This window comes from Nilaparvata lugens, chromosome 3, assembly GCF_014356525.2.
Source record: "Nilaparvata lugens isolate BPH chromosome 3, ASM1435652v1, whole genome shotgun sequence".
Taxonomy (NCBI): domain Eukaryota; kingdom Metazoa; phylum Arthropoda; class Insecta; order Hemiptera; family Delphacidae; genus Nilaparvata; species Nilaparvata lugens.
In genome coordinates, this window is record NC_052506.1 from 12,055,066 (window position 1) to 12,078,718 (window position 23,653).

Consider the following 23,653-nt stretch of genomic DNA (forward strand, 5'->3'; position numbering starts at 1 on the left):
TTTAGCGCTTCCGTGAGCTATAAAAACAAAAGGCTACAAAAGTGAATCAGCTGATGAAAAATCTTTAAATTTAAAATACGTGAGCATTTGCTCCAGAGTTCAGGAGCATAAGGTAAGAGTATAAGGTAAATCTTATTCATATCAAAATGAGCAAATGCTTTTGCTTCTACCTTTTGCTCATGAGCAAAACCTTATGCTCAATGCTTTTGCTCATGAGCATTTGCTCTGGTTTTATTCATATGGGCCATTATGTCAAAGGCACCCAAAACATTGTTGCTGATACACTTTCACGTATTGAAGCTATTAATACAACTCTTGATTATGATTTATTGGTCAAATCTCAAGAAATTGATGAAGATATTAAGAAACTAACGCCAGAGAATTCTTCTCTCTCATTGGGACGTGTACCCATTCCCGGATAACCACTTACTGTGCTCTGTGATGTATGTATCTACAGGGAAACCTCGACCGTTTATTACACAACCTTTTAGACGACAAGTCTTTGACAGCCTCCATAACCTGAGTCATCCCGGACCCAATGCTTCACTCAAGTTAGTCAGCAACAGATTTGTTTGGCCAAACATGAACAAGAACTGTCGAGATTCTGCTCGCGATTGGACTGGATGTCAACGATCAAAAATTACTCGACATGTTCATGCTCCTTGTGGAAATTTTGTGACACCTACAATAAGATTTTCTCATATCCACGTCGATCTGATTGGCCCACTTCCTCCTGCACGATCTTTAAAATATTTCTCAACGGTCACAGATCGTTTTACTCGATGGCCAGAAGTTTATCCACTATCTGACATAACTGCAGAGACAGTGTGTCATGCACTTTTGGATTGCTGGATATCTCGTTTTGGTTTCCCAGAAACTGTGACTACAGATCGCGGGACACAATTCACTTCCAACCTCTTCAACACATTCGCCAAGCTATTTGGGATTCGAAATTATCGAAAAATATTATTTCTTGCTTAGTAAAATATAATTGATTATTTTAAACGAGAATGAACAGTTAATATTACATCAATTAACTTGTATCTATAGAAGGCATTGACAAGACAGAGGATCGATAACGTTGTTCTCCTAGCTTTCTCCACTGCCATTATAACATGGACCTCACTATAGGACGTAATACTTTTTACTATCATACTAGGTTATTTTATTCATCTATAATTTTATGTAGCATCCACAAGAAGTTTAAATAGTTATTTGTGCAACTAGTGCGCAAAGTGACAGTTTGCTGCACCGAAAGAAACGTTTACGCCCGAGCCGTAGGCGAGGGCGGAATGGTTTGTTGAGTGCAGCAGAGGAACTTTGCGCACGTATTTCACATTAAGTTTTTCCTACAGTTACCATTGAATATGAAAAGTGGGTAATTATGGGTAAAATTGCCTGAAATCCATCAAATGTTTTTCTGTGTAATTTTATTATTGATAAAAACCTTAATCCTAAAATCCTAAAGTCCTCGTTGTCCTTGGTTATAATATATAATGAATAATAATTAGCGCGTTGTGCTTCGTTGCACCTCTCTCACTATAGCAGCCCAGTCACTGTTACCAACTTCATTTTGATTTTGCTGCACTGTTGCTCCATATAACCTACTAAGTATTTTGCGTTGCCATGTTGTAAATCTGGAGTGCAGAAAAATTTTTCCCGCACTAGAGCGGAAAAGTGATTCTTTGCGTTCTGTAATCAGTGCAGCAATGGCCACTTTTCAACGTAACTGTAGGAAAAAAATGTTATGGCTATTAATGTTTGTATTGATTTAACGAAACTTCTATAATGAGATAACCTCTCAACTATCAGCATTGATTGATGGGAAGCATGAAATGTTTTTATAAGGAACGCTATTAGGTTGAAGTAAATCTCACTTTATAGTAGAAAACACTCCCTTTTTATCGGATGGGCACGTTAAATTGTCGTTCCCGGCTAAAGTATGACAGTCGTAAGGCCCATTGACGGCTTAAATTGTATATTCAGGCGGTGAGACCTTCCCGGCGCAAGGGACTCCCCACCAACAAGAAACCATACGAATTTACTTTTTTATAATATAGTAGAAAGAATCTGTGGACGTTGCATAAGCCACATCGACATCATACATGGGCGACTGAAAGTGGTCTCTAGACCCTAGTGCTTAGGCCTCACCTTGTCACATTTTTACAATGACATCTTATATAGCCCTTTCAAGCAGTGTTTTCAAATGCGCATTTATAACTATTCTACCCATAAAATAGTCCAAGAAAGCACTTAATTATTGCAAACCAGTTAAAAGCGCATGATTATGTGTAACGCTGCTTAAAAGGATTCTGTATTTACATTCGGTTTACACTTCCAATCCACAATATTCAGAGTACTTAAATCCTTATTTGAATACCGTTTAAGCCAAACTAGCGTTTAAGCTTCTTATTAATTGTCGTTTTTATTTTGGCTTAAACGGTAATTAATTAAGGATTTAAGTACTCTGAATTGAGGATTGAAGTGGAAGTGTAAACCGGAAGTTGCTGGTTGGTTCCAAATTAATATTTTGTGATAGAACCTTAATTGAAAGTAATTTCATTCAATTTCTATCTTATATAAACTTTCATGTGAACTGAAGAACTGTTGATTATTCCGTTATTGTTATTAAAAATATATTAACTGACACTTCTTAACAGAATTTTTGGGGATGTCTCATCAAATCTTGGTCATGTTTCAAGATTTATCTGCGAGACCAGAAATTCATTTTATTTATTCAATCAATGATATAAACTTTCATGTGAACTGAAGAACTGTTGATTATTCCGTTATTGTTATTGATATTAAAAATATATTAACTGACACTTCTTAACTGCATTTTTGGGGATGTCTCATCAAATCTTGGTCATGTTTCAAATCTCAAGATTTATCTGCGAGCCCAGTAATTCATTTTATTTATTCAATCAATGATAATGACTTTATGAACACAATAAAGCATGCCTTTTTAGACCCAGTGACTAAGTCCATACAAAATTAGTTCTGACTTGGAGGGATATGCGGAGCAGAGAAATGGAGGGAGATCAGCCAATTACAGTGATGAATAGAGTCATAGAAAGAAGCGCAGTTGCCAATTTGTTGATTACACTCAGTCGACTCAGTGCTTTCAGAAATGAAACATCGAAAAAAATTAGTAATTGTTAAAATTCATTTCATATCAACAAACTACAATGATTGGAAAATTAAAACAATGATATTCTTGTTCAATCACAAGTGTAGTTCAACTTACAAATAGTTCTTGATTGAACTATAGTCCATACAAAATTGCTTTTGACTTGGAGGAATATGCAGCGAAGAGAAATGGAGGGAGATCAGTCAATTACAGTGATGAATAGAGTCATAGGTAGAAGCGCAGTTGCCAATTTGTCGATTAGACTCAGTCGACTCAGTGCTTTCAGACAGGAAACTTCGTGCGTTTATCATGAGCACTATTGAACACTCAATAGATGAACGCTGGCCGGTTTAGAACGGCAACATCGCGCCGCTATTTCCTTACCTTTCTCTGCCGCGCATGTCTCTCCAAGTAAAAAGTAATAATTACTTTACAAAATGTTTTGTAACTATTAGTACAGTAGAATCTCGAAATAGTACACCCCGTTATACTTCCACGTTATAGTGTTTTTTCTTCAGGCCGTTGAAACGTCTAAGGCCCGGTTGCACAAAAGCGTGTTAAATTTCAACCGTGATTAATTTCACGAGAACCAATCGGAGGAGGCCTTTCTGATAATACGGCTTGTCTGATTGGTTCTCGTGGAATTAATCACGATTAAAATTAAACCGGCTTTTGTGCAACCGGCACTAAGTCATTTATAGCTTTCATCCTTAAGGCTGTGCAAAGGCTAAAAATAAACTTTCTACTGGTGATATTTTTTTAAGTTTCTCGATTTGTATACTATCAAGCTATAAAAATGAAAAAGTTTTCTCAGGAGAACATTTTTTTCCGATCATAACTTTTTGAGATATCAGCGCCTAAAGTTTAAATTTTTGGGACAGAACATTTCAAGTTCGGTAAGAGATAAATCCATGAGATTTAGAGGATAGATTCTTCATGGTATTGTTGATCTAATAAAACAAAACTTTTCTGAAAATATCAATTTTTGAAAAAGTTATTAAATTTACCAAAAATGACCGAAAATAACTCAACTAAAAGTTATTTTTGGTCATTTTAGTAAATTGGATAACTTTTTCAAAAATTGATACTTTCAGAAAATTTTCATTTTATTATATCAACAATACCATGAAGAATCTATTCTCTTAATCTCATGGATTTATCTTTAACGAACTTGAAATGTTCTGTCCCAAAAATTTAAACTTTAGGCGCTCATATCTCAAAAAGTAATTATCGGGAAAAAAATGTTCTCCTAAGAAAACTTTTTCATGTTGATAGCTTGATGATATACAAGTCGAAAAACTTTGAAAAATATCATCAGTAGAAAGTTTATTTTTAGCCTTAATTCAGTACACACCCCGAATTAGTACAGACCTCGTAATAGGGTACCTACATTTTTTTTAACGATCCCTTGAGATGTACCTACTATTTTGAGATGCCACTGTATATTTTTGTTTAACTGAGACTTGTGCTAGTAACAAATCTTTTCATAGCAATTGAATACTGCAATACTGCGATCATATCAATAATAAATTAAGTAGAAAGTGAGAATACAGCCAAAGGAAGAAAAAAATACTGTATGAAAATATAAATTCTTCAATACCTATTAAATGATGTTAATGTAGAATGCATACTGGAAGATATACTGCTAATCTAATGCCCCGCACACACTCATCGATTTTTGTTCGTACGATATTTTGCCGTCATTATGAATTCTATTAGATTAGACGGAACTTGACAAACGTCATCTGTTTGAAATCATCTGTTTAATCTAATAGAATTTATAAGGACGGCAAAATATCGTACGAACAAAAATCGATATGTGTGTGAAGGTCCTTACAATGAATATAAATAAGTTATGCTTTAGAAAATAATAGAAAGTTTTTGATTACCTAGTATTATTTACAACTAGATACATAAATACATGTTTAGATCTTCTACTGTATTTACAATTTACAGAACGTTATACCTTCAAGAGATTCCGAAATAATACCAAAGTTCAACTAGAATTGAAACTTGAAATATTTTCTCACACCTAGAAGTTAAATCTTGCTGAGCACGGGTTAAATGAAAGTTATCACGCCACAAAATCCTAAAAATAAAAAGATACCAGTTTTTGTTGTTACTCCATAGTCAATCACGTGTAATTGATGTAATGACACTCATGTATTTGTCATGATGTATTGATATCTGTTATCATTGGTGGCTTCTGTTTGTTTTTCGTAATCTACCGACTTTCCGTAAGACCATATTGCTTCAGGGCTGAAATGGTGTCGAAGTTCGATAAAGTACAAAGTGAGAGGGAGAATGGTTTCCTGTCTCAGTTCGTTTCCTTGCTTACAGCACTCGATGCCATCCTGAGACGATAATTTGTCAAGTTCTTGCTCAACAATGTTCCTAAAAAAATGAAAATACAATAGTTTTAAAAATCAACAATATCGTAAAACAATATTGAAATGAACTCGTGATTAAACTATAGTCCATACAAAATTACTTTTGACTTGGATGAATATGCAGCGCAGAGAAATGGAGGGAGATCAGCCAATTACAGTGATGAATAGAGTCATAGGTCGAAACTTTCAATTTATTTTTTCTACAACTGCGCGTAAAGAAAGAATTTACATATTCTATTCTCCTCGTAAAACAGCTTATTTCTGAGGAGAATCTACTTTTTCGCTCGCTAACCATCTGCACATGCGCAGTAGATTTTCTTTACGCTCTCAAATCATTCGCGCATGTGCAGAAGAGTTTCTTTACGCTCGCTAATCAGCTGATAAGCAGCTTGCCAAAAGACAACCCACTCTCGGTCAGATCTTAACCTAAAAAGTCGGTAATTGTACCGATTCTACAGCCATGATGGATATCAGTGTAGACAAATTATTATAAACTCCGCCAGATATAAGTGATTTAACAGGTTTGTGCAGTTGTAGAAAAAATTTTGTATGTAATTCGCGCGTAATGCTTCTTTATCGCTCTTGCAAAATTATCACGCTCCGCTTCGCGTCGCGTAATAACTGTTTTGCGCGAGCGATAAAGTCACGCATTACGCTCTTAATACATAAATAGCTATTATGAAATTGGGATAAAAAGAAGTTTGGACTGTAGTCTGGTTCTTTATTCTTAAGTTGATTGTGAATCATAAATGAATGAATAAATAGTTGATAACCTATGTAGCATTTAAGGCCATTTCACACCGCCTTAGTATAGTTTGAAAGACGTAGTCGACGTATATCCTAATGATAATCAATCTTTCCATTTCAAACCGGCGTAGCTTAGGTTAACTTTGGAGAAAGGTTGGCTACATCTTTCAAAAGGCGTATTTCAACTTCAAGCTAGGCTACGGCGGTGTGAAATGACCTTGAAATGAGTGTGGTTAACTGTTGGCTTGTGATGCCAATACAAGTCTGTGACTTAGTTGACTTTAGGGAGTGAAATGAGGATTCTATATTATAATAAAGGAAAGGACTGGCTTATACACGTACGGGATAGTAAATTCACGAATGACGCATCATCACGTCTGAGCTACTGGACTGATTAACTTTAAATTTTGCATATAGATTCTTCATTTAACGAGGATGGTTATAGACCTATTTTCAATTCTTCAAGATTTCATTAAGTCAAGATTAAGTTAAGATTTCAGTTTGTCAAGTTTTTAATTGGACCCTTGCTGAGCACGGGTTAAATGAAAGTTATCACACCACAAAATCCTAAAAATGAAAAGATACCAGTTTCTGTTGTTACACCATAGTCAATCACTTAATCTCCTACAATAAACTACTTGAAGTGGAATATAGATGAACAATGGTGTAATAGCTGAAACTGGTATCTGGTTTCAAGTAAATTTTTCACTGAAACTTTAAGGCATTCTATTCAATATGGTTATTTGTTCATTACCTCAATATTACCTCCACTACTAAAAAGCAGTCGTTAGGTCATGTCAGAGGCATAATATCGAGTGACCTGGCTGGTTGAGGTCTGGTGTCAGAGTTATTGCACCGGGTATGGAACGTTTTTCCCGGGAGTGCAAACTTCTCCCACCAATAACTTCTAGTAAAACTTATAAAATTGATCAATAGATGTCACTACATGATAGGCAAGAGAACAAGGAACGTTTTTCCATAAAAAATTCGAGTACTCAAATTTTGGCGCTTGTAACATTTTTCCGGGGAGCCATTCAATTATTCATCATAAATCAGCTGTCGAGTGGACTATTAATTGCATGCAATTAATATCTCAATGTAACTTGGTAAAAAATCAGCTGTCGTGTGGAATATTATTTTCAAGCAATGAGGCATGCAATATTGATAACTGGAAGTGCTATATAATAATTATTGTCGATACAACAACCCAAACAGCCATTAGTTGTTTACACACCGATATATCGCCATTACGTCAGGACATGACATAATTCACTGATGGAGACTGTGACTTTCAACTGCACGAGGTCTACTGTTCACAGAACTAATAGTATATGAACGCATATGCACTCATAGGCCAATACAAAAATTAAAAACATTCAAAGAGTCAATAACTTCTTTGGTCAACAACTTCTTTTTTAATATAACTACTAGTTAATATTATTATTACCTCCACTACTACACAATAGTATCTCAAGTCACAAGGACGGGAAGGGCCGTTTTGCAGGCGAGAATGATGTTTCTAGTCGAGGCGTCAGCCGAGACTAGAATTTCATTTGAGCACTGCAAGAGACATTCACGTCCAAGTAACTTACACTATTTTTTGTCATAATAATCTAGAAAAGAATAATTGTGAAACAGAAAACATTACCTGCTTGTGCTGACATTACTACATGCATTCTATGAACATAACCTAGTTTACAAGTTTCGAATCAGGAATTTCTTGATTGTAGTTGACAAAACATCCACCTGGAGCGCTAAAAGGCGGCAGTTTTGTGTGATATGATTTTATTACAGTATAGTAATGCTGTAATGAGAATCATATGTTTATTTGTTCTACAATTAGCTGTTTACCAGCTTGATTTCATGGATGTAAAACAGCTGAAATTGAATGACTAGGACAAAATATTTTTAGAACGTTCTCTTACCGTGGGTAAAGCAAAATCAGAAGACTTTTATATATTTCTTGCTTGGTGAATTTTCTTTCAAGGAGAAAGTCGAGTGTTGCTTTAATGTTGGTTAATGGCACATAAAGCCAATGAGGATGCCTTTTTAGTTTGCTTCTAATCGCGTCTGCGTCGACCGAGACTTCATCAAGGCGTTTCCTCAGCAGCCAAACTACATCAGCTCCGCTCGTCTTGTCCAGTCCTTCCTTTCTCCTGTCAAATCAAACATTAATATCGAACTAAATCAGAACATTTAAATTTTCAAGTTCATAGACTTCACCCACAACAATTATTATTGAAAAAGCATAGTTTTATCTTTCAACTCCAAGTCTATTCAACTCTGTTGCATATCCATACTTTTCCACTATCCTATTATATTAAGCGAGCAATATTTCTGTATATGGTTATCTGGTTATGTATGTCTAACGGATCTCGAAAACGGCTCTAACGATTTTCACGAAATTTGGAACATAGTAGGTTTATGATATAAAAATTCGATTGCACTAGGTCTCATCCCTGGGAAAACTCGCTGAAGGACATGAAGAGGATAATAATTATTCATCCTTGGAAAAACAGATGATAATTTCGTCGTAGCAGAAGATGTGAGTGCCTGTGTGGAAGAGAGACAGAATTATTATGTTCAGCTGTTCAACTATTTGCAATCAATCAGCTTATTCACGAGAAATATTAATCTAGAAATTTTAATCGATTTGATCAGAATAATCTGATTTGTTGACATGAAATGGTATATCATTCTAAATAACAGTATATCATAATTTTCATTCACTTTCAAGTCATTAGTGAGTGTTATTTTGTTATTCAATTTGGTTTGTAAACAATCTAAATTAGAACTTTTCTGTTTCCAAATGTTTGGACTGAAAATTGGACCAGAATTCAAGTGTATGGAACATAACCTACTCTTTGGAATATTTATAGTGTATAAAACAAAATTCGGGGAAGAAACAGCTTCTGTTTATCAATAAATAAATAACGAGCGAAGCTCGGTGCCCCGATATTTAAAATTAAACTTGAATTTAAAAAAAAATACTTATGGAGTGAAAATGTAATTGTAACTACCAATGTAAGTGCATTTTCACTCCGTAAGTGTTTTTTTAAATTCAAGTTTTATTCAACTTTTGAATAAAAGTAAAAAGTAGAGTTGACAAATAAAACAGTGTTTTTCCCAATTACTAGGGGAGTTCCACATAGTGATGTAAAATTCCCGGGAATTCAAGATCAAGAAAATATTCCCAGGGAATTTAAGGGAAATATTCCCAAAAATCATAAATTCCCGGGAATTTATGGGAACTTGAGGAAATTTATTATCTCTTTCATAAAAAATGACCGATAAAGCCTTTTTTTGTTACACAAGGTCTCAATCACCTGTTATACAACAGATTTATGTAAGAAATATAAGGATGAATAACTTCTAAAGTGTAGTAAGTTCAAAGAGAACAGTAATTTGAAGTTCATAGACTGAAAGGAGAAATGAGCACTCAATAAATCATTCAATTGCACCACTATTATCATGCTATTTTTATGTCTTACTAGTTAGATAAGATTTTTCACTTACTAATAAATGCCTGTAGATCAGGTAAACAAAGTCAACAAAGTATTGAGTGTAATTTAAGTTTCATTGCATGATTTGATTTTATTCAATTTCTCCGCACAAAAATAATTGACCCCCTAAATAAAGATTAGAGTAGAATATAAATCCAAAAATTGGAAATTATAAAATACAGCACAATAGGCTAAACTAAAACAAGGAGCATACTCGAGTTTAATTCAATATTAAAAAGAAGATAATTCCACAGCTCACAACCTATCAAGAGTTATTGAGGCTCACTCAAATTGTAATAAGATACTAGTCCAGGGCAACGAATGCTCAAAAAGATATAGAGGGAAAAGTTTGGTACCCAATTTTTGACCTCGCAGTCCTTTCAAGGATAGTGAGGGGGTAAGCATATAAAAAGTCCTCACTACTACCACACTTAACACTAAAACTGCTATAAAAATTGATGAAAAGCATAAAATGATGAAATAATACATTACATTGAAGAGCATTGAATGCTCTACAACTCACTGTCTTTTAAATACTCGTATAGTCCAGTCAATGAAAGATTATAGAGGGAAAATTTTGGAACACAATTTTTGACCCCGTAGCTCTTCTTTTAAGGATAGTAAGGGAGTAATCATATTAAAAGTTCTCACTCCTACCCCCTGTGTGAAAAAATACATTTTTTCGATGCATTTTTGTTGAGTAATAAGCCCTGAAAGTGCAAAAAGTTGGAAGAATAATTGTCTTTTCAAAGATTTTACAATTTTAAAAGTGAATATGTCAAAAACTAAAGAAGATATCACAAGACTCTACCGTACAAACCTTGTAGGAAATTTATTTAGTTTCATTTTTACTTAGTTAGCCATGACGCTGAAATGCATTGTTTCTCAGTTACATGCGTGTCAGCCAGAAATGAAAAAATGCAACTTTTAAACTACCCTCATCCCTTAATCTCAAGGAGTAGGGATGAGGACTTCTGATATGTTCACCTTCTAACTATTTCAAACAGAGCTGCGAAGTCAAATATTGTGTTCCAAACATTCCCTCCCAATTTCCCTGACAATTAACTTCCCACTGGCGAACAAGAGTCATCTTATGCCAGTGGTTTTTTCACTTACCGTTTATTATTACACTTTGGTTGGATTGTATTGTCATATTGAGCTTTGTTTGATTCATGTATATGCATTTATGAGTGTGGAATAAATAAATTTGAAATTGATCTCTCCGTTGTTGAACTGAAGATTTCACACTCAACACTATAACGGCTGCAACAATCGTTGGGAGATGCGTAAAATAATGAGACCATAGATGAAATTGAAGAGAATATATAATGCTCTATGAGCCCATGATTAGCACGGATGAATCGTTGAAAAGTTATAAGGCCAAAAAGATGAAAAAATCGGAGCCGGTAGGGTTTTACTTCAAAATGTGATACCTTAGAGAGCTCATACCTAGAAAACTATGAGAGATATGGAAAAATGTTGGAAATGAAACTTGTAGGATAATTTGATATATCAAATTTTGCTTTAATATTATGATTGTGCTCGACAACAATTTCCGGAAGGCGCATATTGTTCGAGATATATGCAAAAAACAAAATATGGCACTTTCAAACCACCCCCACCACCTTAGCACAGGGGGTAGAGGAGTGAGGACTTTTGATATGTTTACCCCCTTACTACCCTTAAAAGAGCTACGGGGTCAAAAATTGTGTTCCAAAATTTTCCCTCTATAATGTTTCATTGACTGGACTATACGAGTATTTTAAAAGACAATGAGTGAGTGAGCAAAAACAGGCTCAAGGAATGATGATCTATTGATTATATAATGTAAAATGTGGCTGGGCTTGATCAATATCAAATAGAATAATGGTTTATTGATTACATTGATGTAAAATATGAGTGGGATTGATCATTTTCAATCATTTTTAGAGCAATTTTATAAATTCCCTTAAGTTCCCATAAATTCCCTTAAATTATCAAAATTTCTTGGCCTCGGAAATATTCCCGGAAATATTTCCAAATCATAAGTTCCTTCCCACTGGGAATATTCCCGATCCACATCACTAGTTCCACAAAATCAATACATATTCAACAAACGATCGTCACTACCAATGTAAGTGCATTTTCACTCCGTAAGTGTTTTTTAAATTAAAGTTTTATTCAACTTCTAAATAAAAGTAAAAATCTGGTGTGGCGCACTCACACAACTTTCCTTGCCGTTATGAAAATTGATCACCTGACGCTAGTGTACTCGCGCATCTCAAGTCTACTATTCAAAGATATGAGACAGCTGGTGATGGAGTAATAACGCTGGAAACACACGAGGTCTGCTATCTCTTCGTAGTGAATGATTTAATAGAACCAACAGTTTGCAATTTAATAATCACATTTTCTCGGATTTCAATTTTATTTTCAATTCTAGGTGGAAATGTTACTGGACATTAATTGCAGAGATTTTCATGCTCAATCTTTTCCACTTGAAATTTTTTGTTTAAAATGTATATGAAGGCTGATAATTGAGAATCTAAAATCAAACTTTGCATAGATGGGTCAAAGCTCCTGGAATTTTTACAGATATAGGACTTGTTGCAGTTGATAGAGCTTATCAATGACTATTCCAGGTATAAATTTGATCAAAATCGTTGGAGCCGTTCTCGAGAAAATTGCGAAAACCCCTGTTTTTGACAACATTTTCGCCATTTTAGCCGCCATCTTGGATTGCATTTGATCGAAATTGTTCGTGTCGGATCCTTATAGTGTAAGGACCTTACGTTTCAAATTTCATGTCATTCCGTCCACTGGGAGATGAGACATCGTGTACACAGACGCACATACACTCATACACACACACACACACACACACACACACACCACACACACACACACATACAGACCAATACCCAAAAACCAGTTTTTTTGGATTGTCGTTTTGAAGCGGCCAGCGTTCTCCACTTCTAGTGACTGTTCATGTGCTCATGCTACACTTGCAAAGTTTCCTGTCTGAAAGTAGTCAGATGACTGACAAATTGGCAACTGCGCTTCTACCTATGACTCTATTAATCACTGTAATTGGCTGATCTCCCTCCATTTCTCTGAGCAGCATATTCCACCAAGTCAGAAGTAATTTTGTATGGACTATAGTGGCCCTCCGTCGATAGGCAAAGCTACAAGACCCGGACTGTACTTCCTATAACATCTGGAAGAACAGATAATTTTTGGGTAGTAGAATAGTGTGGTCGAATTCTGAGGAAGGAAGATACTATAGAATAGAATATAATACTAAAATGTAAAAAATAATACAGGATTTAGAGAGCCTGAACTGACTCAGCAGCGCTGGGAATGGCGGAAAAGGATTAGGAGGGCCGACCCCAAGAGAAATGGAACGCTCGGGAGAAGAGAGAGGAATGTAAAAAATAATACAGGGGTTATGACATTTAAATTTAACAAATGAATGATAAAATGGTGAAATAATATTATGTAATAAGGAAAAATCTAACACTCATAAGAGAAAAGACTGTCAGCTGTGCTTTTAGAATTAAGTTTGTATTTTTTTGTGTCCTTCAAAATCATTTCTTTAATATGTGATATTTCCTATTTTAGTGATAATATGAAAATTTTTTCTTCTATGTTTGGTTTTGAAGCATCTAAATTCAAAAATCTACTTTGTGAAATAATTAAGAACTGAAATTTTGTAAAGTGAAAGACTTATCCTACTTCGGACTATGTGTAACCTTATCTAAATTTGGGAGAGGAATAGCACAAGGTTACCTTATTGTTTCTCTCTCGATCATTTTTGTTAATGTACAAGGTGCGCCAGAGAAACTTAATTATTTGAAAGGTCAATAAAAACAAAAGTACTTTAGATTTTGTTTCAATATTTTTTATATGAGAATACAATTTCTAATTTTTTTTCATGCAGTCTTGAAAATTACATCAGATCAATGGCGACCCCCATTTCGCATTCACTGATAAAGTCTATTTTTAAAATTTCGTTGCAGTATATAAATTGGTATGTTGGCAACGGCGTCGCGAATGTTGTTCTTGAGGTGTGCTATGGTCCGTGGTCGATCGACATAAACCAGGGATTTCAAATACCCATAAAAAATCACATTGAGGAACCGCATGTGGAATGAGCCTTGTCAAATGACCGCGTCTTCAGGCAGGTTGTCAATCAGCATATCACATGCATTTGACGGCCAACAAAATCGCGTTCAGTCAATTCTGAACAACAGCCATTTATAGGGATGAAGTTGAAGGTCTTCATGAAAATTCGTCGAACAGTGGAGTCAGAAATTGCTATAGCACTGCGTATTTGTGACCGAACGCTGGGAGAACACACAACTGACTGCCTCACTCTTTCGATATTTTCTACAGTTGCCGTGCTACCATTTTTTTCTTTAACGGTTGGAATAGCATTTAACACCTATCAACCTAAGAATAGTTGTCGGCTCCAATAAAATAGATTCTTGATAAACTGTGAATGGATCTATTGCCTATGAATGAGAAATCCAGTTTTCAGAGCAAATTAACATATAATCTTCAGATGAAAATACACAAAATACAGAAGAGAAAATATCTTAAGGCTAATTATTTCAAGTAACTACGAGCTAAAATACTTATCTAGTTTACAGTTGAAACACAGTGGCTATTGGCTTTACTACATTAACAACTAAATCTGACCACACAGCACAAATTTTATATAAAACTCAATCTACAACATTAATAAACGAAAAAAATTTAGAGCAAAACTCTACGACAACAGTACTTGTAGCAAGCCATTTTTCAGAAGAAGCTCGAACAGGAAAAAGACACAAGTTGCCAGTCACGAAAGACAACGCCCTGTTCAATATCGATCTTTACAGACACGTCAACACAAAATTATAACTTATAAGTTTAGAATTCACATTCTACATCTGTTCTCAATAAAACTTTATTTTGAAAATGTTATTTTAAATTTTTATATATATATCGATTTAAATAAACGATTTATTTATCATTTTGCTAACCAAGCCTCGGTGACACCATGGAACAATGCAACAAACATTTACGATAATAAAATCTCCGTCAAAAAGTTTATCCGTCTATTGATAACTCTGACATTTACTATAAAGTTCCATAGATCTCGAATTGAAGATTCGATTCCAATGTGAGAAGAAAAATGTAATATTACAAATACCCCCCTCTTGACATAAAAAAAATTTACTGTTTGAAAATTTAAAGAAAAAAATTACATTGACCCTAATGAAAATTGTTGAAATTTAAATTTGAGAACAGTAACAATTTTTTCTAGAAAAACATTACATGTCATCCAAAAATATTGAAAATTATTATAAAAATTCATCAATAGCGTTTGTTATATGTTTCCAACAATATCTCAAATATAGAATATCAATATTACTTTTGATTTAGCTTTATAATTTAAAGAAAAATATCTCAACAGAAGTTTAATATGTAAAGAATAGTTTTTTGAAATTGCACATAAATTTAATAGAATTTTAATTTTTATTGCATAAAAAAAATTTAGTATGTTGATAAAAAAATTATTATTATTATTATTATTTTTTTTTTTTTTTTTTAAATGAATTGATGAATTGTTACATTTATTTTCACATAAAATTTCAATAAATCAAAAATGTTCATTTCTTTCACTACTGATGCGGTTGATTTTATTGATGCACATTTTGGAAAACAGTCCGTTAAGGCACTCAGTATGATTTTCAGTTAAGTGTGACTCCAATGTGATGACGTTAGTGTTGGGCTGATCTGGATGCAGGTAGTGTTGGGCTGATACTTGTAGTCGACTGCTGCATACCAAACTCGATACAGGTGACATCTCAGTTAGCATTGCTTCATGTTTGTAGTAGACGGCTGCATTCCAAATTCAATACAGAGTCACATAAATTTTGTATCATATTTGTAATTATACAATGTACATTTCAGGCTTGAAATGACAATGTAATTCGTTTTTTGGAAAAGAGATAGACGCTGCATACAGGATTAATTTAGGTGAGGATTAATTAGGTAAGGTTTGGTTTTTTGATATCTTCAGCTTTCAAGGTTTAGAGTTCTGCATACAGGAATAATTTAGGAGAGGATTTTTTGAATCAATTCTTTCATGATACTGTGACTGTTCTTCTGAATTCAAAGTTGTGAATGTGAACATGGATGGCAATTACCTCCAGGTAATGCAGTAGTGTTGAAGTTTGAGATACAGAGTCAGCAATAAGCATTGGCATTGCTATTGGCGTATGCTTTGGTGTCGGCTTTGGCATCGGCGTTGACATTGGCATTGGCGCAGGCATTGGCATTGGCATTAGCACAGGCATCGGCGTTGATTTTGGTGTTGGCATCAGCATTGGCGCAGGCATTGGCGTAGCTATTGGCATTGGCGCAGGCATTGGCATTGATTTTTGTTGTTGGCATCAGCATTGGCGCAGATTTTGGCATCAGCATTGGCGCAGATATTGGCTTAGGCGCAGGCATCGGCGTTGATTTTGGTGTTGGCATCAGCATTGGCGCAGGCATTGGCGTAGCTATTGGCATTGGTGCAGCATTGGCGCAGATTTTGCATTGGCGTAGCTATTGGCATTGACATCAGCACAGGCATCGGCGTAGATTTTGGCGTAGTTATTGGTGTTGACATTAGCGTAGTTATTGGTGTAGGCCGCAGCGTAGATTTAGGCGTAGATATTGGCGTAGTTATGTCACACTAGTTTGAAAATCACCCAAATGTTCTTAACACTCTTCATGGCGTTCACTTGTTACTGATTTCGAGATTCACATGATAACTATTTCAATGTTAATGTCTGTGCTGTACCTGTTGTCTTAAAATGCTTATAAACTAAGAAAAACTTGATTAGGCTATCAATACAATCTAATACACATAAAAATTATTTTAAGTATCTATGAAATTGAAATTTGTTAACATCTTATTATACAGTCAGCAATACATAAATTGTGAAATATGGACATATCAATGATAAATTTAAAAAAAAAATCATTCATTTATTCACTGTTCAAATATCAACATTTTAATCTATTCTTCAAAATAGAAATATAATTTCATAACACCATGTATCATTATCAAAATTGTAAAAAACAAACATCATAACAACACAACAAAAATTTAATTTCAATACATATTTCAATAATTTCAGACATTTGGTCTTCTATTCAATCATTTCATAATATATTTGCATTTCATTATTATTTAATATATATTTCATTTATAGCATGTTCATTTCACATTTATGATTTATCATTCAGGGTTTCGAATTATTTAGTTTTAATTTTGTTCAAAAATTGTATAAAAAGCAAATTATTTAATATTATTAATCATCGTTTGTTGGATACTATAGTTTATTTCGACTCTTTTAATGTTCTAAACACAACTACATTTCATGACAAAACTTTACTATCAAACATTAAACAAGAAACCATTCAAAACATCAATAATATTTTGCTTCAAAGGCAAACAATATTCATAAGTATCATCATTTTGCATCTATGGCAATCAACATTATTAATCATTATTTTGCATCTATGGCAATCAACATAAGTAATCAACACAAAAAATATTATCTCATTACTGCCTCTCTAAGTCATAACCTCTGTTATTCCTTCTTTAGGCAATAATGGGTTTCCATCTCAAAAAACAATCACATACCAGCAAAATTCTAATCAACAAACCCCACTAAAAATTCTACATACACTCCAGCATCCATTTCAAACGATAATCAATCATATCAAAATTTATAGAACAAACAGTTTTAAAATTTAAAAAAAATATCAATTACAAACACTTTAGAAAATTTTAGCCTTTAACTCATTTCAATTTATAATATAACACAACGTTTTAAATTAAACCAATTATTTTTTAAAATAATTTAAAATTTAAAGACTGTATAATAAGTATAAACATTTCAAGATTATGATACAAAGATGATCAAGATGAAATACTGGGTAAATAAGTTCCCTAAAAAATACAAACAAGAGAAAAAGAAAACTGGGTAAATAAATTCCCTAAAACAATACACACAAAATTGATACACTTCACATAAGTGATACATGATGAAAAAATATGTCACAAGCACACAATTCTTTACACTACAGTGGATAGATTTTAGAAAAGTTAAATTTTATCAACAAATTAAAGATTAGGAAAATAAGCTACTATTTCAACTTCTAATATTATTTCAGAAAAAATACAAATTTAAATGACTATGGACAAGATTGGTTAAGATATGCTTCATAGAAGAAATTTACTGAATATTACACAAAGACAGGAAAGAATCGAAAATTGAAAAGATTAAGGGCCAAGAAAATAGGCTACAGGAAAGAAAAAAGATACAATTATGGACTCTTACCATACGTAGTATTTACGGTCATTGCTATTCTGAATCCCGGCATGACACAGGATTCCTAATCATTGTGTGTTGGGGAATACCCTTTCATCATGTGATTCACAGTCATCATCTTGTAAATAAGCAACTTGAAACAACCTTTGAATACTAACACATCAATGGAGACTTTGCGTTTTGTTTTCTTCAATAGCATGATTTTATTCATAGGTTCATTTGTTTCAACCAAGCAGTTTTGCCTACAAAAGTTAGTCATGTTCACTTGAGAATGCATAGCATACACCTTTTCAATTCTCAGTTGAAAGTTGAACTCATCAACTTGACTCAAAGCAACATTCATTTTGTTCACATTATTCCTAACCTCCACAGAAACCTGTCTCATGTAATCATTCATTTTATTTATAGTTTTCCTAACCTTCAATGTAGTAATCTGATCCATAGAAACATTCGATTTGTTTACTGTTTTCCTAACCTTCAATGTAGCAATAGTACTTTCTTGATAGTTGACTTTCAATGAAGACAACTCCCTACCTACTTCTTTACTCAATTCTACTATCTCATTAGGGTTGACTTTTTCAACAACAGTAACTAGGCCTACATTGTCAGAAACTTGAATGAGTTGATCTTGTAACTTAACACTACTATCATCCTGCTTCAATTTGTTTTCATCTTCATCTTCATCTTTCAATGTTTCATGTGCACTTTTCAATAGAAGGTTTATACTAACCTGCTCTAGTCTTATATTAGTACATTCTTGCTTCATATCATCAAACCTAGCATTAAACTTAGCATTTTGCTCATCAAATCTAGCATTTTGTTCATCAAATCTAGCATTTTGCTCATCAAATCTAGCATTTTGCTCATCAATCTAGCATTAAACTTAGCATTTTGCTCATCAAATCTAGCATCTAGCTTATCAAACCTTTGTGTTAAGAATGCTATAAGATTCAGATCATTTTTAATGTTTGCCATTTTGTAATATGCACTGATTCATTAAAACTTGATCTCTCTTGAACCGACTTCCCACTCAGCAACAAACCATTCATAACCTATCAAGATATCTATCCACTAATAATTTCTATAACCAGGGATTTCATGTGTACCATTTGGGACATATTTATTTTGTAATTCGGTCCCACCACAGGGGTAACATTTGCCGTGCTACCAATTTTCCTTAAACGGTTGGAATAGCATTTACACCTATCAACCTAAGAATAGTTGTCGGCTCCAATAAATAGATTCTTGATAAACTGTGAATGGATCTATTGCCTATGAATGAGAAATCCAGTTTTCAGAGCAAATTAACATATAATCTTCAGATGAAAATACACAAAATACAGAAAGAGAAAATATCTTAAGGCTAATTATTTCAAGTAACTACGAGCTAAATACTTATCTAGTTTACAGTTGAAACACAGTGGCTATTGGCTTTACTACATTAACAACTAAATCTGACCACACAGCACAAAATTTTATTGTATTTATTTATTTAATGAAAAGATCATGTTGAACAAATGTCAGCTGATAGATAAACTGTTTTGTGCAAAAAGAACATAACTTCAAAAGCTCCTTGTGTATCTTTTCGGATGCAACACGTTGCTTTTGAGAAGATACAAAAGAGCATATGTTGCTTAAGGAAAGATACATTTTTTAAAATGTTCCATGTTTTTCTATTGAACGAGTTTTTTTTTTGAACTGGTAGTATTGTAGTATAGTATTATGGTATTGTATAGTATTATAATATATTGTAGTATAGTATTCTATACTCTGTACAAAATTACTTCTCACTTGGGATGGACATGCGCAGCAGAGAAAGCATACAGCGGGAGGGATACAGAGGCGCGATGTTACTATAGGTTACAGAGGAAGATACTATAGAATAGATATAATACTAAAATGTAAAAAATAATACAGGATTTAGAGCCTGAACTGACTCAACAGCGCTGGGAATGGCGGAAAAGGATTAGGAGAGCCAACCCCTAAAGAAATGGAACATAGGCTCGGGAGAAGAGTGTAATTAAAATAATAGAGGGGTTATGACATTTAAATTTAACAAATTCATAAAAATGGTGAAATATATATAAAGTAATAAGGAAAAAATCTAACACTCATGAGAGAAGAAGACTGTCAGCTGTGCTTTTAAAATTAAGTTTGTATTTTTTTGGTCCTTCAAAATCATTTCTTTAATACCGTATGTGAATATTTTCTATTTTAGTGATAATAATGTGAAATTTTTCTTCCATATTTGGTTTTGAAGCATCTAAATTCAAAAATCTACTTTGTAAAAATAATTAAGAACTGAAAATTTTGTCAAGTGAAAGACTTAACCTACTTTGGACTATGTGTAACCTTATCTAAATTTGGGAGAAGAATAGCTCAAGGTTTCTTATTCTTTCTCTCCCTATCATTTTTTATAATGTACAAAGTGCGCCAAAGAAACTTACTTATTTGAAAGATCAATAAAAACAAAAGTACTTTAGATTTTGTTTTAATATTTTTTATATGAGAATACAATTTCTCAATTTTTTCATGCAGTCTTGAAAATTACATCAGATCAATGGCGACCCCCATTTCGCATACACTAATAAAGTCGATTTTTGAAATTTTGTTGCAGTATATAAATCGGTATGTTGGCAATGGCGTCGCGAATGTTGTTCTTGAGGTGTGCTATGGTCCGTGGTCGATCGACATAAACCAGGGATTTCAAATAAACCCATAAAAAATCGCATTGAGGAACCGCATGTGGAAATGAGCCTTGTCAAATGACCGCGTCTTCAGGCAGGTTGTCAATCAGCATATCACATGCATTTTGACGGCCAACAAAATCGCGTTCAGTCAATTCTTGAACAACAGCCAATTTATAGGGATGAAGTTGAAGGTCTTCATGGAAAATTCGTCGAACATGAAAGAAATTGCTATAGCAGCTGCGTGTTTGTGAGCCGAACGCCGGGGGAACGCACAACTGACTGCCTCACTCTTTCGATATTTTCTGCAGTTCTGATGGTTCGTTGAAGTCCATTTCTGGGTTTAGCGACACTTTCACACTCCTGAAATAAGTTAACCCCCAACAGAATCGAATTATGGCCAGGAACGAGTTTGTGGGGAGGAATTTCAAATCGAGCGCGGAAGGTGATCGACCATTAGAAAAGAAGCTCTCAACTGCGAAGGCCCGCTGCTCTCTAGACCGGAGCATGATGGCTATTTACTTGAGGGAGGATAAATTTGACAATAGTGGCCCTCCGTCGATAGGCAAAGCTACAAGACCCGGACTGTACTTCCTATAACATCTGGAAGAACAGATAATTTTTGGGTAGTAGAATAGTGTGGTCGAATTCTGAGGAAGGAAGATACTATAGAATAGTTATAGTACTAAAATGTAAAAATTAATACAGGTTTTAGATAGCCTGAACTGACTCAGCAGCGCTGGGAATCCAGATGCGCCCCCCTCCTGACCCTCTGCACGACCAATTCAAAGCACGGGAATTTTTTCAAATAATTAAGTTTCTCTGGCGCACCTCGTACTTATTGTATGAATCAATAAAGAATAAATAACACGTTTGCGCAATCTTAATCACTAATATAGATTCATTTGCTTGGCATTTGGATCTTACTTGTTGAAATTGGATTCATTGCACTGTAGCAAGAATAGTGAAGAGCACTTCAGATTACTTTCTTTCAATTTGTCGACACGTTTGAGAACTTTTCTCTGGTAAAGAACCGTGCGCAACATTTGTGGATGAAAAGACCACATGTTGAGATCCGGATTAGTTTTGAATGTGAGCAACCTCTCCTCGACATTTTCAGGGCGCAGTGTGAATACCATCGGTGTCTCGAGCACTGTTTCTGGCGATATATTGTACTTCTGAAATCATTGAAACACAACATTTATTTACTATACATAGCATTAGTATCTAAAACGGTTGGAGTGGTAAGGATAGATGGGGAGGTATCTCAGGAATTTGATATGAGAAAGGGTATGAAACAAGGAGATAGCCTCAGCCCCCTGCTCTTTATAATCTTTATGAACAGTATACTAAAGTATTGCAAAAGGAACACCCCAAAAATGAAAGTGGGTCATAAAAATCTTAGACCAGTATACTTGCAGGCCTTGGTATTCGCAGATGATATTGTTCTGATGGAAGACAGTGCAAGGAAACTCCAGAAGGCAGTTGACGTATGGGAAAAGGTTTTGTCAAGAAGATCAATGGAGGTGAATACGAGCAAAAGCAAGATTATGAGGGTAGCGGTGGGAGAGAGAGAGAGATAGCTGTGGAATAACATGCAAAGGAAAGGCCCTAGATGAGGTAGACCAGTACGAGTATCTGGGAGCAATTATCTGTGCAGATGGAAAACTAGATAGAGAAATTGCAAACAGAGTGAAAAAAGCAATGAATGTATATTTCCAGCTGAACAGCACCGTGGTTGGCAAAAGAGAGTTAAATATGACGACAAAGAAAAGAATATTTAATTGTGTGTTTGCTCCAACTCTCATTTATGGCAGTGAAAGCTGGGTAACCCTCAAGAAACACTGGAGTAAGGTTACTGCAGCAGAAATGAGGTACCACAGAAGAGCAATAGGAAAGACAAGACACGATAGATGGCGAAATGAGAGAGTGAGAGGAGAAGTGGGAAGAAGATCACTGATGGAAGACATAAAAGAAAGGCAACTCAAATGGTTTGGACACCTCACTAGAATGCAAGAATGGCGCCCAGTAAAGGAAGTGGTGGTGGCTAGGAGGGAAGGAAAGAGACGGAGAGGTAGACCTAGGATGAACTGGGAAGGCTATCTGGAGGAATTGGGGAGGGAGAGAGGCAAGACAATGAGAGATATGAGAAGAATGGCTGAGGATAGGACTGCATGGAGGAGATGGACCGAGGCTGGTACCCCTACGCTGTAACGGCAGGGGGGTCAAGGAAAAGAAGAAGAAGAAGAAGCATTAGTATCATTAATATCTGGTTTACCAAAGAATCTGATAGAAGCAAGTACGAGGACAATCCAACGTTAGCCAATCATCGTCAAGAGCCTCTTCCACACACAGGCTTTGCCTTTGTGGAGAGTTTTCATGAAGTTTATTTAAAAAGAATGTTGTATTTTCTGTAACTACTGTACCATATATAGCAGTTATAGATTGAGTTATTATGATTAATTATAAAAGTTCAACTGTAGGTTTTATTTATGATTATTTGGTTGCAGAAGATGTAGCGTTGTTGTATGATTTGAATTTTTGTACCCTGTTATCATGGACAATAAAAACCAATTTGATTTGATTTAGTAACTTGGTTTAAAGAGCTATATTGTATTAATGCTGATGATATTGAATCATCTTATACCCACCCTACATAAAATTACCACACATTGAAGTATTTCAAAGAGCTTCAATTTTATTGAAGAAGATGATTGATATTGAATCATCCTACCAATATTGAAAATTATATTGATGATGTATACAGGGTGATTCTTAATTATGGTAGAATAATAGTAGAGGTAAAAATAAGAAAAAAGTAACATATATCCATAAACGC

General features: G+C 34.5%; 1 protein-coding gene across 1 annotated transcript in view; it reads right to left on the reverse strand.

Moving 5' to 3' along the window:
• Positions 1-4,382: 4,382 nt before the first annotated feature.
• The window catches only part of LOC111064568 (transcription termination factor 5, mitochondrial), a 35,868-nt gene continuing 16,597 nt past the window's right edge, over positions 4,383-23,653 (reverse strand). The window contains exons 8-10 of the mRNA XM_039425362.1: positions 21,742-21,992; positions 8,193-8,423; positions 4,383-5,524 (exon numbers count right to left, since the gene is read on the reverse strand). Coding sequence (XP_039281296.1) covers positions 5,290-5,524; positions 8,193-8,423; positions 21,742-21,992 — 717 coding nt within the window. The 3' untranslated portion in view covers positions 4,383-5,289. The remainder of the gene's footprint in view (positions 5,525-8,192; positions 8,424-21,741; positions 21,993-23,653) is intronic.